The 15,139-nt window shown below is 42.1% G+C and overlaps 1 protein-coding gene across 1 annotated transcript in view; it reads left to right on the forward strand.

Moving 5' to 3' along the window:
* Positions 1-15,139, forward strand: part of LOC138669955 (angiopoietin-2-like) — a 186,464-nt gene that overhangs the window by 126,304 nt on the left and 45,021 nt on the right. Inside the window, exon 5 of the mRNA XM_069756859.1 lies at positions 4,161-4,285. Coding sequence (XP_069612960.1) covers positions 4,161-4,285 — 125 coding nt within the window. The remainder of the gene's footprint in view (positions 1-4,160; positions 4,286-15,139) is intronic.

Raw genomic sequence — 15,139 nt, forward strand, 5'->3', positions numbered from 1 at the left:
GGGGATCCTAGTTAATGAAAAACTTACCTGGAGCAGCCAGTGCCAGGCAGCAGCTGCCAAGGCAAACAGGATCATGGGGTGCATTAAAAGAGGTATGGATACACATGATGAGAGCATTATACTGCCTCTGTACAAATCCCTAGTTAGACCGCACATGGAGTACTGTGTCCAGTTTTGGGCACCGGTGCTCAGGAAGGATATAATGGAACTAGAGAGAGTACAAAGGAGGGCAACAAAATTAATAAAGGGGATGGGAGAACTACAATACCCAGATAGATTAGCGAAATTAGGATTATTTAGTCTAGAAAAAAGACGACTGAGGGGCGATCTAATAACCATGTATAAGTATATAAGGGGACAATACAAATATCTCGCTGAGGATCTGTTTATACCAAGGAAGGTGACGGGCACAAGGGGGCATTCTTTGCGTCTGGAGGAGAGAAGGTTTTTCCACCAACATAGAAGAGGATTCTTTACTGTTAGGGCAGTGAGAATCTGGAATTGCTTGCCTGAGGAGGTGGTGATGGCGAACTCAGTCGAGGGGTTCAAGAGAGGCCTGGATGTCTTCCTGGAGCAGAACAATATTGTATCATACAATTAGGTTCTGTAGAAGGACGTAGATCTGGGGATTTATTATGATGGAATATAGGCTGAACTGGATGGACAAATGTCTTTTTTCGGCCTTACTAACTATGTTACTATGTTACTATGTTACTCATTACAACATCATACGGCAGAGAGTTCCATAGTCTCACTCCTCTTACAGTAAAGATCCCGCGTCTGTTATTATGCTTAAACCTTCTTTCCTCCAGAAGTAGAGGATGCCCCCTTGTCCCTGTCTCAGGTCTATGATAAAAAAGATCATCAGAAAGGTCTTTGTACTGTCCCCTCATATATTTATACATTAAAATAAGATCACCTCTTAGCCTTCGTTTATCCAAACTAAATAGCCCCAAGTGTAATAACCTATCTTGGTATTGCTGACCCCCCAGTCCTTTAATAACCTTGGTTGTTCTTCTCTGCACCCCCTCTAGTTCAGCTATGTCTTTCTTATACACCGGAGACCAGAACTGTACACAGTATTCTAAGTGTGGTTGAACTAGTGACTTGTATAGAGGTAAAATTATGTTCTCCTCGTGAGCATCTATGCCTCTTTTAATGCATCCCATTATTTTATTTGCCTTTGTAGCAGCTGCCTGACACTGGCCACTAGATGTGAGTTTGTCATCCACCCATACACCCAGGTCTTTTTCATTGACGTTTTGCTCAGAGTTTTAGAATTAAGCACATAGTTATACATTTTATAACTTCTACCCAAGTGCGTGACCTTACAGTTATCGCCATTAAAGCTCATTTGCCATTTATCAGCCCAAGCTTCTAGTTTACATTAATCATTCTGTAATATAAAATTGTCCTCCTCTGTATTGATTACCCTGCAGAGTTTAGTGTCATCTGTAAATATTGAAATTCTGCTCTGTATGCCCCCTACAAGGTCATTAATAAATATGTTAAAAAGAAGAGGGCCCAATACTGACCCCTGTGGCACCCCACTGCTAACCACAACCCAGTCCGAGAGTGCTTCATTAATAACCAACCTTTGTTTCCTATCCCTTAGTCAGCTCTTAACCCACTTTCAAATATTTTCCCTTATACTTATTATTCTCATTTTTTGTATCAACCTTTTGTGTGGCACCGTATCAAAAGCTTTTGAAAAGTCCATATATACTACGTCCACTGGTTCCCTTGGTCCAGTCCGGAACTTACCTCTTAATAAAAATTGATCAGATTAGTCTGAAAGGAACGGTCCCTAGTAAACCCATGTTGATATTGGGTCATGAGGTTATTCTTCTTCAGATATTCCAGCATACCATCCCTTGGAATACCCTCCAGGATTTTACCCACAGTAGAGGTTAAGCTTACTGGCCTATAATTTCCGAGTTCAGCTTTTGTCCCCTTTTTGAATATTGGCACCACATTTGCTATACGCCCGTCCTGTGGTATAGACCCTGCTATTATGGAGTCTTTAAAGATTAAAAATAATGGTCTATCAATGACTGTACTTAATTCCTGCAGTACTCGAGGGTGTATCCCATCCGGGCCCGGAGATTTGTCAATTTTAGTGACCCTATCTTGGCAGCAGCTCTCCCTACTCTCGCTGAATCCGGAGCAGAATGTGGGGAGCAGGGTGGCACCAGGTCTCTTATACTCGGGATGATGCTGTGCGGCCAAGCCAATCACTGCACGACCACAACAAAGATGGCTGCGGCGTTTCATGGCCTGGCAGACAATCCCTGCAACGTGATTGGGTCTCTAAAGTCCGCCAAAAATGCTGAGTGGAGAAACCAGTTACTGCTGAATAATCCCAGAAATACTTGGTGCTCGGCGAGTACACCGAATACACTGATACTCGGGCGAGTAACGAGTAGTGGCGAGCACATTCGCTCATCACCACTAGTTGCCATCAGTCTGTTATAAACAAGATTTTTTTAAATTGTGAAAATGGTCTTAGTGAAATTTCCTTATATATAAAGTTACCCTATGTCCACACCACTATACACTGCGTTCAGAATTATTAGACAAGTTGTATTTTATAGGATTATTTTTATTATTGATCAACAACTATGTTCTCAATCAACCCAAAAGACTCCTAAATATCAAAGCTTAATATTTTTGGAAGTTGGAGTGGGTTATTTTTAGATTTGGCTGTCTTAGGAGGATATATGTTTGTGCAGGTAACTATTACTGTGCAGAATTATTAGGCAACTTAATAAAAACCAAATATATTCCCATCTCACTTGTCTGTTTTCACCAAGTAAACCAATATAACTGCACAAATTTTAGAAATAAACATTTCTAACATGCAAAAACAAAACCCCCCAAAATTAGTGACCAACATATCCACCTTTCTTTATGATGACATTAACAGCCTTCCATCCATAGATTCTGTCAGTTGCTTGATCTGTTTACGATCAACATTGTGTGCAGCAGCCACCAAAGCCTCCCAGACACTGTTCCGAGAGGTGTACTGTTTTCCCTCCCTGTAGATCTCACATTTTATGAGGGACCGCAGGTTCTCTATGGGGTTCAGATCAGGTGAACAAGGGGGCCATGTCATTATTTTTTCTTCTTTGAGATCTTTACTGGCCAGCCACGCTGTGGAGTAGTTGGAGGCATCTGATGGAGCATTGTCCTGCATGAAAATCATGTTTTTATTGAACGATACCGACTTCTTCCTGAACCACTGCTTGAAGAAGTCTTCCAGAAACTGGCAGTAGGTCTGGGAGTTGAGCTTCACTCCATCCTCAACCTGAAAAGGTCCCATAAGTTCATCTTTGATGATACAAGCCCATACCAGTACCCCACCTCCACCTTGCTGGCATTTGAGTTGGAGTGAAGCTTTCTGCCCTTTACTGATCCAGCCACTGGCCCATCAAGAGTCACTCTCATTTCATCAGTCCATAAAACCTTTGAAAAGTCAGTCTTGAGATATTTCTTGGCCCAGTCTTGACGTTTTATCTTATGTTTCTTGTTCAAAGGTGGTTGTTTTTCAGCCTTCCTTACCTTGGCCATGTCCCTGAGTATCGCACACCTTATGCTTTTTGTTACTCCAGTAACATTGCAGCTCTGAAATATGGCAAAACTGGTGGCAAATGGCATCTTTACAGCTTCACGCTTGATTTTCCTCAATTCATGGGCAGTTATTTTGCGCCTTTTTTGCCCAACACGCTTCTTGCGACCCTGTTGGCTATTTGACATGAAACGCTTGATTGTTCGGTGATCACGCTTCACAAGTTTGGCAATTTCAAGACTGCTGCATCCCTCTGCAAGACATCTCACAATTTTGGACATTTCAGAGCCCGTCAAATCTCTCTTCTGACCCATTTTGCCAAAGGAAAGGAAGTTGCCTAATAATTAAGCACACCTTATACAGGGTTTTGATGTCTTTAGAAAATACCCCTCCTCATTACAGAGATGCACATCATCTGATTTGCTTAATTTGTAGTTGGCTCTCAAGCCTGAACAGCTTGGAGTAGGACAACATGTACAAAAAGTATCATGTGATCCAAATAACAACTTGCCTAATAATTCTGCACGCAGTGTACATTCAATTGTAAAGGTTAAAGAATCTGCTAATAATGATAACCATTTTGGTTTTCCAGATATTTCAGTCTTACCAGAAGAGGAGCAGTTGAATTTTCAAGACTGTGCAAATGCTTATAAAGCTGGTCTAACATCAAGTGGAGTATACACCTTGCACTATCCAAACTCCACAGAGTCAATTAAGGTCAGTAGTAAATAGGCGCATATCTATACTGTATACCAAAATTCAAACCAAATAATGGGTCGACGAATGCAGAAGAGATTCATAATAAAAAATTTACTTTATTTAAATAATTAAAATACAATATTAAAATAAGCAGAGATATCACAAGAGGGGATGCACAGAGGTGACAATCGAAGTACATTGAATGGAATATGCACAATAAAGCAAAATTTGTATTAGCTTCCAATGCCTTAGAGAGCAATAGATTGTTGAAATGAATCAGGTAATGTGCACAAAATAAAAATTGCAATTACTGTACAAACAATAAATCAGTCTTATAGTGTTATTCCTTCATATTAGTAATAGTTATGACAGTAGAGGTTTCAAACAGGTGGTTCTGTAATATAAGTATGTAAACTGGGTACTGTAATTTTATATTTTTATACTTGCAGCAGTGTGTGAGTCAAAAAAATGCAGCCCTATCTTATATATTAATATATATTAATCACCTATTCCACCATAGGAGAGACATGGTGGAGTTAACGATAATAAAGTGTGCAAAATTTGGCCGTTCTAGCTATTAAATTAAAGGGTTAAATGGCGGAGAAAATTGCGCGGGAGCCCACGCCAATTTTTTCCGCCATTTAACCCTTTAATTTAATAGCTAGAACAGCCAAATTTTGCACATACACACTACTAACATTAGTAGTGTGGAATATGCAAAAAAAAAGGGGGATATGACATGGTTTACTGTATGTAAACCATGTCTCAAATCATGTTGGGTTTAGGAAGGAGATAGCAAAAGCCGGCAATTGAATTACCGGCTTTTAAGCTATCTCGCGCTGGATGAAATATTAATATATATATATATATATATATGTGTGTCTCACTAACTATATATATATATATATACAGTGGGGCAAAAAAGTATTTAGTCAGTCAGCAATAGTGCAAGTTCCACCACTTAAAAAGATGAGAGGCGTCTGTAATTTACATCATAGGTAGACCTCAACTATGGGAGACAAACTGAGAAAAAAAATCCAGAAAAATCACATTGTCTGTTTTTTTAACATTTTATTTGCATATTAGGGTGGAAAATAAGTATTTGGTCAGAAACAAAATTTCATCTCAATACCTTGTAATATATCCTTTGTTGGCAATGACAGAGGTCAAACGTTTTCTGTAAGTCTTCACAAGGTTGCCACACACTGTTGTTGGTATGTTGGCCCATTCCTCCATGCAAATCTCCTCTAGAGCAGTGATGTTTTTGGCTTTTTGCTTGGCAACACGGACTTTCAACTCCCTCCAAAGGTTTTCTATAGGGTTGAGATCTGGAGACTGGCTAGGCCACTCCAGGACCTTGAAATGCTTCTTACGAAGCCACTCCGTTGCCCTGGCGGTGTGCTTAGGATCATTGTCATGTTGAAAGACCCAGCCACGTTTCATCTTCAATGCCCTTGCTGATGGAAGGAGGTTTGCACTCAAAATCTCACGATACATGGCCCCATTCATTCTTTCATGTACCCGGATCAGTCGTCCTGGCCCCTTTGCAGAGAAACAGCCCCAAAGCATGATGTTTCCACCACCATGCTTTACAGTAGGTATGGTGTTTGATGGATGCAACTCAGTATTCTTTTTCCTCCAAACACGACAAGTTGTGTTTCTACCAAACAGTTCCAGTTTGGTTTCATCAGACCATAGGACATTCTCCCAAAACTCCTCTGGATCATCCAAATGCTCTCTAGCAAACTTCAGATGGGCCCGGACATGTACTGGCTTAAGCAGTGGGACACGTCTGGCACTGCAGGATCTGAGTCCATGGTGGCGTAGTGTGTTACTTATGGTAGGCCTTGTTACATTGGTCCCAGCTCTCTGCAGTTCATTCACTAGGTCCCCCCGCGTGGTTCTGGGATTTTTGCTCACCGTTCTTGTGATCATTCTGACCCCACGGGGTGGGATTTTGCATGGAGACCCAGATCGAGGGAGATTATCAGTGGTCTTGTATGTCTTCCATTTTCTAATTATTGCTCCCACTGTTGATTTCTTCACTCCAAGCTGGTTGGCTATTGCAGATTCAGTCTTCCCAGCCTGGTGCAGGGCTACAATTTTGTTTCTGGTGTCCTTTGACAGCTGTTTGGTCTTCACCATAGTGGAGTTTGGAGTCAGACTGTTTGAGGGTGTGCACAGGTGTCTTTTTATACTGATAACAACTTTAAACAGGTGCCATTACTACAGGTAATGAGTGGAGGAAAGAGGAGACTCTTAAAGAAGAAGTTACAGGTCTGTGAGAGCCAGAAATCTTGATTGTTTGTTTCTGACCAAATACTTATTTTCCACCATAATATGCAAATAAAATGTTATAAAAACAGACAATGTGATTTTCTGGATTTTTTTTTCTCAGTTTGTCTCCCATAGTTGAGGTCTACCTATGATGTAAATTACAGACGCCTCTCATCTTTTTAAGTAGTGGAACTTGCACTATTGCTGACTGACTAAATACTTTTTTGCCCCACTGTATATATATATATATATGTATATATATATATATATACAGTATATATGTTTTTATTATTTTCTGAGCACATGGATCCCTTGTATATCCGTATATCGGTTTTGCAAGCCTGCGAGAAAATCTCGCAGTACGGATTCCATACGGATTACATACGGAGGATGCCATGCGCAAAATACGCTGACACACCCTTCCTACGGAGGAGATACAGACAACTATTTTGGGGACTTTTCAGCGTATTACGGCCGTAAATTACGGACCGTATTTTTATACGCTGAGTGTGACGCCGGCCTAAAAGCTCCGATGTTAGACATCACCTCGGCGTCTTCTCATCCCAACGCGCGTTTCACCACCAGCTTCTTCTGCGGGGGTGTTGGAGCAAGGGACTGCCAGGTTCTTGAAAGCTGAATGGATCTATCGGCAAGAAAACCCTGAGCGTGACGTAATCGGCACATGTCTGTGCCTCCCCTCTCATGCAGATCTACAGGTCCTTCTCAAAAAATTAGCATATAGTGTTAAATTTCATTATTTACCATAATGTAATGATTACAATTAAACTTTCATATATTATAGATTCATTATCCACCAACTGAAATTTGTCAGGTCTTTTATTGTTTTAATAGTGATGATTTTGGCATACAACTCCTGATAACCCAAAAAACCTGTCTCAATAAATTAGCATATTTCACCCATCCAATCAAATAAAAGTGTTTTTTAATAACAAACAAAAAAACCATCAAATAATAATGTTCAGTTATGCACTCAATACTTGGTCGGGAATCCTTTGGCAGAAATGACTGCTTCAATGCGGCGTGGCATGGAGGCAATCAGCCTGTGACACTGCTGAGATGTTATGGAGGCCCAGGATGCTTCAATAGCGGCCTTAAGCTCATCCAGAGTGTTGGGTCTTGCGTCTCTCAACTTTCTCTTCACAATATCCCACAGATTCTCTATGGGGTTCAGGTCAGGAGAGTTGGCAGGCCAATTGAGCACAGTAATACCATAGTCAGTAAACCATTTACCAGTCGTTTTGGCACTGTGAGCAGGTGCCAGGTCGTGCTGAAAAATGAAATCTTCATCTCCATAAAGCATTTCAGCCGATGGAAGCATGAAGTGCTCCAAAATCTCCTGATAGCTAGCTGCATTGACCCTGCCCTTGATGAAACACAGTGGACCAACACCAGCAGCTGACATGGCACCCCACACCATCACTGACTGTGGGTACTTGACACTGGACTTCAGGCATTTTGGCATTTCCTTCTCCCCAGTCTTCCTCCAGACTCTGGCACCTTGATTTCCGAATGACATGCAAAATTTGCTTTCATCAGAAAAAAGTACTTGGGACCACTTAGCAACAGTCCAGTGCTGCTTCTCTGTAGCCCAGGTCAGGCGCCTCTGCCGCTGTTTATGGTTCAAAAGTGGCTTTACCTGGGGAATGCGGCACCTGTAGCCCATTTCCTGCACACGCCTGTGCACGGTGGCTCTGGATGTTTCCACACCAGACTCAGTCCACAATCTTCCTCAGGGTCCGGTCTCCTCTTCTCGTTGTACAGCGTTTTCTGCCACATTGTTTCCTTCCAACAGACTTACCATTGAAGTGCCTTGATACAGCACTCTGGGAACAGCCTATTTGTTGAGAAATTTCTTTCTGGGTCTTACCCTCTTGCTTGAGGGTGTCAATGATGGCCTTCTTGACATCTGTCAGGTCGCTAGTCTTACCCATGATGGGGGTTTTGAGTAATGAACCAGGCAGGGAGTTTATAAAAGCCTCAGGTATCTTTTGCATGTGTTTAGAGTTAATTAGTTGATTCAGAAGATTAGGGTAATAGGTCGTTTAGAGAACCTTTTCTTGATATGCTAATTTATTGAGACAGGTTTTTTGGGTTATCAGGAGTTGTATGCCAAAATCATCACTATTAAAACAATAAAAGACCTGACAAATTTCAGTTGGTGGATAATGAATCTATAATATATGAAAGTTTAATTGTAATCATTACATTATGGTAAATAATGAAATTTAACACTATATGCTAATTTTTTTAGAAGGACCTGTATAATGATCTATACAGTGTCATTGCTTGTAAATACAGAGCTGACATATATATTTAGATGAACAAGTAAAAGTATATGTTTTTCCAGCTGTATAGAATATACAAATAGAAGTTGAGGAGTTTAATACAATAAATAAACTTAAAATGTCTAAAAAAATAGTATAATTTTAATTCAGAAAAAATCATTAATGCATCCTCCACCATAATCAAGGCAGATTCTTTCTGCATACTCTAGAAGGTTTATTTCTATCAGGCCTCATTCAAACATCCGTGTTTCATGTAGGTCATCTTTCAGTGATTTTCACGGATAGAACTTACCTTAAACCACATTCACACATTGAGTATTTGGTGAGTTTTTACAACAATATTTGTAAGCCAAAATTAGGAGTGGGACAAGTATAATAGAAACATATGCACCACTTCTGCATTTATCACCCTCTCCTGGTTTTGGCTTACAAATACTGATGAAAAATACTGAACGTGTACGCATGGCTTTATAGTCGAAGGGGCTAGAATGGGGATAGAACATCTACATTTTGGGGGGTTTTGTGGACCTTGTGTTTCACTGGCATCAAAGACTAAATTACATTTGTATCATATTTTTGTGTATGGGAAAAATACTGGAGTCTCAATGAAGCCTCAGGGACATACGCAGGATTTTTCAAAAAGGGTTGTGAAAGGCCACATGCATACATTGAATATTTGATCAGTAATTTACCTTAGTATCTGTAAGCCTAAAGCAGAAGTGCGTGATAAATACAGAAGTGGTGACATGTTTCTATTATACTTTTCCTCTAAGGCCGATGTCACAACTGGCAAATTGCATCCGATGCGAGATCATCGGATGCGATATGCTAATGACACTCGGCTCCTGCTCGCAGCAGAGCAGGAGCCGAGTGTCATGTGTCTGTGCTCCGAATCTCTCGCACAGAGAGGATCGGAGCAGAGCTGCGGAGGAGGCAGAGAAATGAATTTCTCCATCTCCTCCATTGCTGGGGTCCGCTTATAGCGCACATCACTCGGATTATATCCAAGTGGTGTGCGCTGTCTCACTCGCACCAATAGGCTTATATGGGTGCGAGTGAGCTGAGAGTTTTCCTCGGTCCGAGGCAATCGCAATATGCTGCGATTGTTTCAGACCGAGGAAAATGGCCAACAAAAAGTCGGCTGCTGGGAGCTGCTCCATAGCTTAAAATTGGTCCGAGTGCAATGCGATTTTTTATCGCATTGCACTTGGCCGTTTAAAACGCCAGTGTGACGACGGCCTAATTGTTCCACTCCTGGTTTTGGCCTACAAACACTGAGGTAAAATACTGACCAAATACTGAAAGTGTGCACATAACCTTAGTTAAAAGTATTTGCTTTTTCTATTTCACAAAGCAAATGTATTAACAGTTTAGTTATTATAGAAATCCTATATTATGATAAACAAATTGGCTTCTTTGAAAGCTTAACCTCTTTCCAACATGAGCCGTACATGTACTTTTCTGTGGGAGCTGCGTTCCCGCAAACTGAAGTATAGGTATGACACACCGATCGCTCTGCCTCACGCTGAGGGCTGCGGCGATCGGGTACGGGTATCAGCTCTGTGTGAGAGCTGACACCCCGCAGCAGCGCCCACGATTGGGCATTTACCTCCTCCGATGCCACTGTCAGTAATGACAGCGACAAAGGAGGATCGCGCAGGGAACACATGGTCACTATGGAGACCCCCGGCCGTAAGATGGCCCAGGGGGGTTTCAGGGAAGGTGGCGTGTCAGTGCCTGCTTAGAGCAGGATGTGTGATGCCTCCTTCCCTGCCTGTCAGACAGTGCTCCGATGCCCTGCAGTGCAGATGCATTGCAGAACATCAGACCATCGATCTGATGCTATACAGTAATATCCCATGCTGGGATAAGGTAAAAAAGTTAAATATATATATACTAGATGGTAGCCAGATTCTAACGCATCGGATATTCTAGAATATGCATGTCCACATAGTATATTGCACAGCCCATGTAGTATATTGCCCAGCCACATAGTACATTGCCCAGCCACGTAGTATATTGCCCAGCCACGTAGTATATTGCCCAGCCACATAGTATATTGCACAGTCACGTAGTATATTGCCCAACCACGTAGTATATTGCCCAGCCACGTAGTATATTGCCCAACCACGTAGTATATTGCACAGCCACATAGTATATTGCCCAGTCACGTAGTATATTGCGCAGCAACGTAGTATATTGCCCAACCACGTAGTATATTGCCCAGCAACGTAGTATATTGCCCAACCACGTAGTATATTGCCCAGCCACGTAGTATATTGCACAACCACGTAGTATATTGCCCAACCACGTAGTATATTGCCCAGCCACGTAGTATATTGCACAGACACGTAGTATATTGCCCAGCGACATAGTATATTGCCCAATCACGTAGTATATTGCCCAGTGACGTAGTCTATTGCCCAACCATGTAGTATATTGCCCAGCCATGTAGTATATTGCACAGTCACGTAGTATATTGCCCAGTCACGTAGTATATTGCCCAGACACGTAGTATATTGCCCAACCACGTAGTATATTGCCCAGTGATGTAGTATATTTCCCAGCCACATAGTATATTGCCCAGTAACGTAGTATATTGCCTAGTGACATAGTATATTTCGCAGCCACATAGTATATTGCCCAGTTATGTAGTATATTGCCTAGTGACGTAGTATATTGCACAGCCACGAAGTATATTGCCCAGTGACGTAGTATATTGCCCAGTGACGTAGTATACAGCACAGAGCCACATAGTATATTGCACAGTAACGTAGTATACAGCATAGAGCCACGTAGTATATTGCCCAGCCATGTAGTATATTGCCCAGTTATGTAGTATATTGCCCAGTGACGTAGTATACAGCACAGAGCCACGTAGTATATTGCACAGCGAAGTAGTATACAGCACAGAGCCACGTAGTATGTTGGCCAGTCACGTAGTATATTGCCCAGCTACGTAGTATATTGCCCAGCCAGGTTTGTCACAGGTTAAAAAATAAAAAATAAACATATACTCACCTTTTCGAGGGCCTCTTGTAGTCCACGGCAGCTTCCGGTCCCAGGGTTGGTATGAGCGCAGGACCTGTGATGACGTCACGGTCACATGACCGTGACGTCATAGCAGGTCCTTCTCCCATACCATCTTTGCCACCGGAACCTGCAACAGAAGATGGCGGCCGGCGCGAGCGACTACGGAGGGTGAGTATAGCAGGTTTTTTTTAATTATTATTTTTAACATTACATTTTTTACTATTGATGCAGCATAGGCAGCGTCAATAGTAAAAAGTTGGGGACACGCAGGGATAATAGCGGCGGTAACGGAGTGCGTTACCCGCAGCATAACGTGGTCCGTTACCACCGGCATTAACCCTGTGTTAGCGGTGACCGGAGGGGAGTATGCGGGCGACAGGCACTGACTGCGGGGATTAAGGAGCGGCCATTTTCTTCCGGACTGTGCCCGTCGCTGATTGGTCGCGGCCGCCATGACAGGCAGCTGGCGAGACCAATCAGCGAATGAATAACCGTGCCAGACAGAAGAACAGACGGAAGTGACCCTTAGACAATTATATAGTAGATATATATATATTTATATATTAATATTAAAAAGTGTAAAATATTTAAAAAAAATATCCCCAAATAAAGGGAAAAAAGAAACAAAGATTTTTCCAATAAATACATTTATTTATGTAAATAAAAAATAAATAATAAAAGTACACATATTTGGTATTACCGCGTCCATAGTGACCCGCTTTATAAAACTGTCCCACTAATTAACCTCTTGAGTGAACACCATAAAAAATGAATAAAAAATGAGGCAAAAAACAATGCTTTATCGCCATACCACTGAACAAAAAGTGCAATAAAACGCGATCAAAAAGACGAATGTAAAAAAAAATGGTAACGCTAAAAAAGTCATCTTGTCCCGCAAAAAATAAGCCATCATACAGCTCCATCAACAGAAAAATAAAAAATGTTATAGCTCTCATGTACAGTGGTGGAAATAAGTATTTGATCCATTGCTAATTTTGTAAGTTTGCCCACTGACAAAGACATGAACAGTCTATAATATTAAGGGTTGGTTAATTTTACATTGAGAGAATATCAAAAATTAAATCCAGAAAATCACACTGTATAAATTATATAAATTTATTTGCATTTTGCAGTGAGAAATAAGTATTTGATCCCTCTGGAAAACAAGACAATACTTGGTGGCAAAACTCTTGTTGGCAAGCACAGCAGTCAGACATTTTTTGTAGTTGATGATGAGGTTTGAGCACATGTCAGGAGTAGTGATGAGCGAGTGTACTCGTTGCTCGGGTGGTCTCCGAGTATCTGTAACTGCTCGGAGATTTAGTTTTCCTTGCCTCAGCTGTATGATTTACAGCTGATGGACAGCTTGAATACATGTGGGATTCCCTAGCAACCAGGCAACCGCCACATGTACTCAGGCTGGCTAGCAGCCATAAATCGTGCAGCTGAGGCAACGAAAACTAAATCTCTGAGCAGTTACAAATACTCGGAGACCACCCGAGCTTGCTCGGGAAAAGCCGAGCAACAAGTACACTCGCTCATCACTTGTCTCTTTTTTTTTGCTCTTGCAGATCATCTCTAAATCATTAAAATTTTGAGGCTATTGCTTGTCAACTCGAAGCTTCAACTCCCTCCAGTAGCGTAGCTACTGGGGGGTAGAGGGTGCCATCGCCCTGGGCCCCGTGCTCTGAAGGGTCCCACCCGGAGCTACGCTACTGTAACTGCATCGGTATGCGCAGCCCGCCGATACAGTTACATTCTGTGGGAGAGCAGGGAGAATCAATCTCCCTGCTCTGGCGCCTGGCCACTATGTGGCCCCTGAGAAGGTGGGGGCCTAATGCCAGCAGTGCAGGTTCAGCTGTATCGGCATCTATGCTCCCTCTCTCATCATCCCCCTGTCAGCATCTGACATCACCAACGCCAACACTGACAGCAGGCACAATTATGTCACTACTCGGCACCCACGAGACATGCAGGCGCTCAGAGCAGTGGAGGAACAAGGAGAAAGAGAGGTGTGTATTGGATTTATTTTTTATGGGGGTGCATCATGTTATAGAGTCTGCCTATGGGGGGTGCAATATACTGTACAGGCTGCCTATGGGGGTGCAATATGCTATACAGGCTGTCTATGGGGGTGCAATATACTATACAGGCTACCTATGGGGGTGCAATATACTATACAGGCTGCCTATGGGGGTACAATATACTATACAGGCTGCCTATGGGGGTGCAATATACTATACAGGCTACATATTGGGAGCAATATACTATACAGGCTGCCTATGGGGGTGCAATATACTATGCAGGCTGCCTATGGGGGTGCAATATACTATACAGGCTGCCTATGGAGGTGCAATATACTATACAGGCTACATATGGGGGTGCAATATACCGCACTAAACAGGCTGCCTATGGGATGCAATATATTATACAGGCTGCCTATGGGGGTGCAATATATGATACAGGCTGCCTATGGAGCTGCATTACACTATAGAGGCTGCCTATGGGGTGCATTATATTAGTGGTTGCATTACAGTATAGAGACTGCCTATGGGAAGTGCATTATACTATAGAGGCTGCCTATGGGGGTCCATTATATTAGGGGCTGCATTATACTATAGAGTCTGACTATGGGGAGTACATTATACTATATGGAGGCCTATGGGGAGTGCATTATACTATAATGAGGATTGTCTGGTGTGTTATACTATATGGAGGCTATCTAGGGGGTCATCATACACTTTGGAGATTAGTGTTAGAGCTATCAAACCGCTTGGGGGATACTAAGGGGTCAGTATATATATGTAGTGCTGGGGCATTAGACTGTATAAGAGAGCATCATATTGTGTAGAGGGAAGCTTTAAAGGGGGAGACTCGGGACATTATTAAACGTCAAGTGGGCACTTATTGTTATATGGGAACTCAGGTTACTGTGACTGTCAAAGTAACACACAGGGCATTATTACTTTTTAGGGAACAAAATGTGGGCACTGTTTTCTAGGTCATTTGTACCCGGCATTACTATATTATAGAGGGTTGCGTTAGAATTTAGAAGGCACAGAGAACCCCATAGTAGGTGCAGTAATAGGGACACATACGACAGCAGCGGGTCAGTATTGGGATATCAGCAGGATGAGGAGTTTGTGCAGGTTGGGAATAGATGGTGATGGGACTGAAAAAATGAGAAGTGAAATGTGTCTTTCTTGTAATCTCTGCAGACGAGTCCTGGCTGGAGAAGTTGTCATGTCAGTGTGGG

This window comes from Ranitomeya imitator, chromosome 3, assembly GCF_032444005.1.
Source record: "Ranitomeya imitator isolate aRanImi1 chromosome 3, aRanImi1.pri, whole genome shotgun sequence".
Taxonomy (NCBI): Eukaryota; Metazoa; Chordata; class Amphibia; order Anura; family Dendrobatidae; genus Ranitomeya; species Ranitomeya imitator.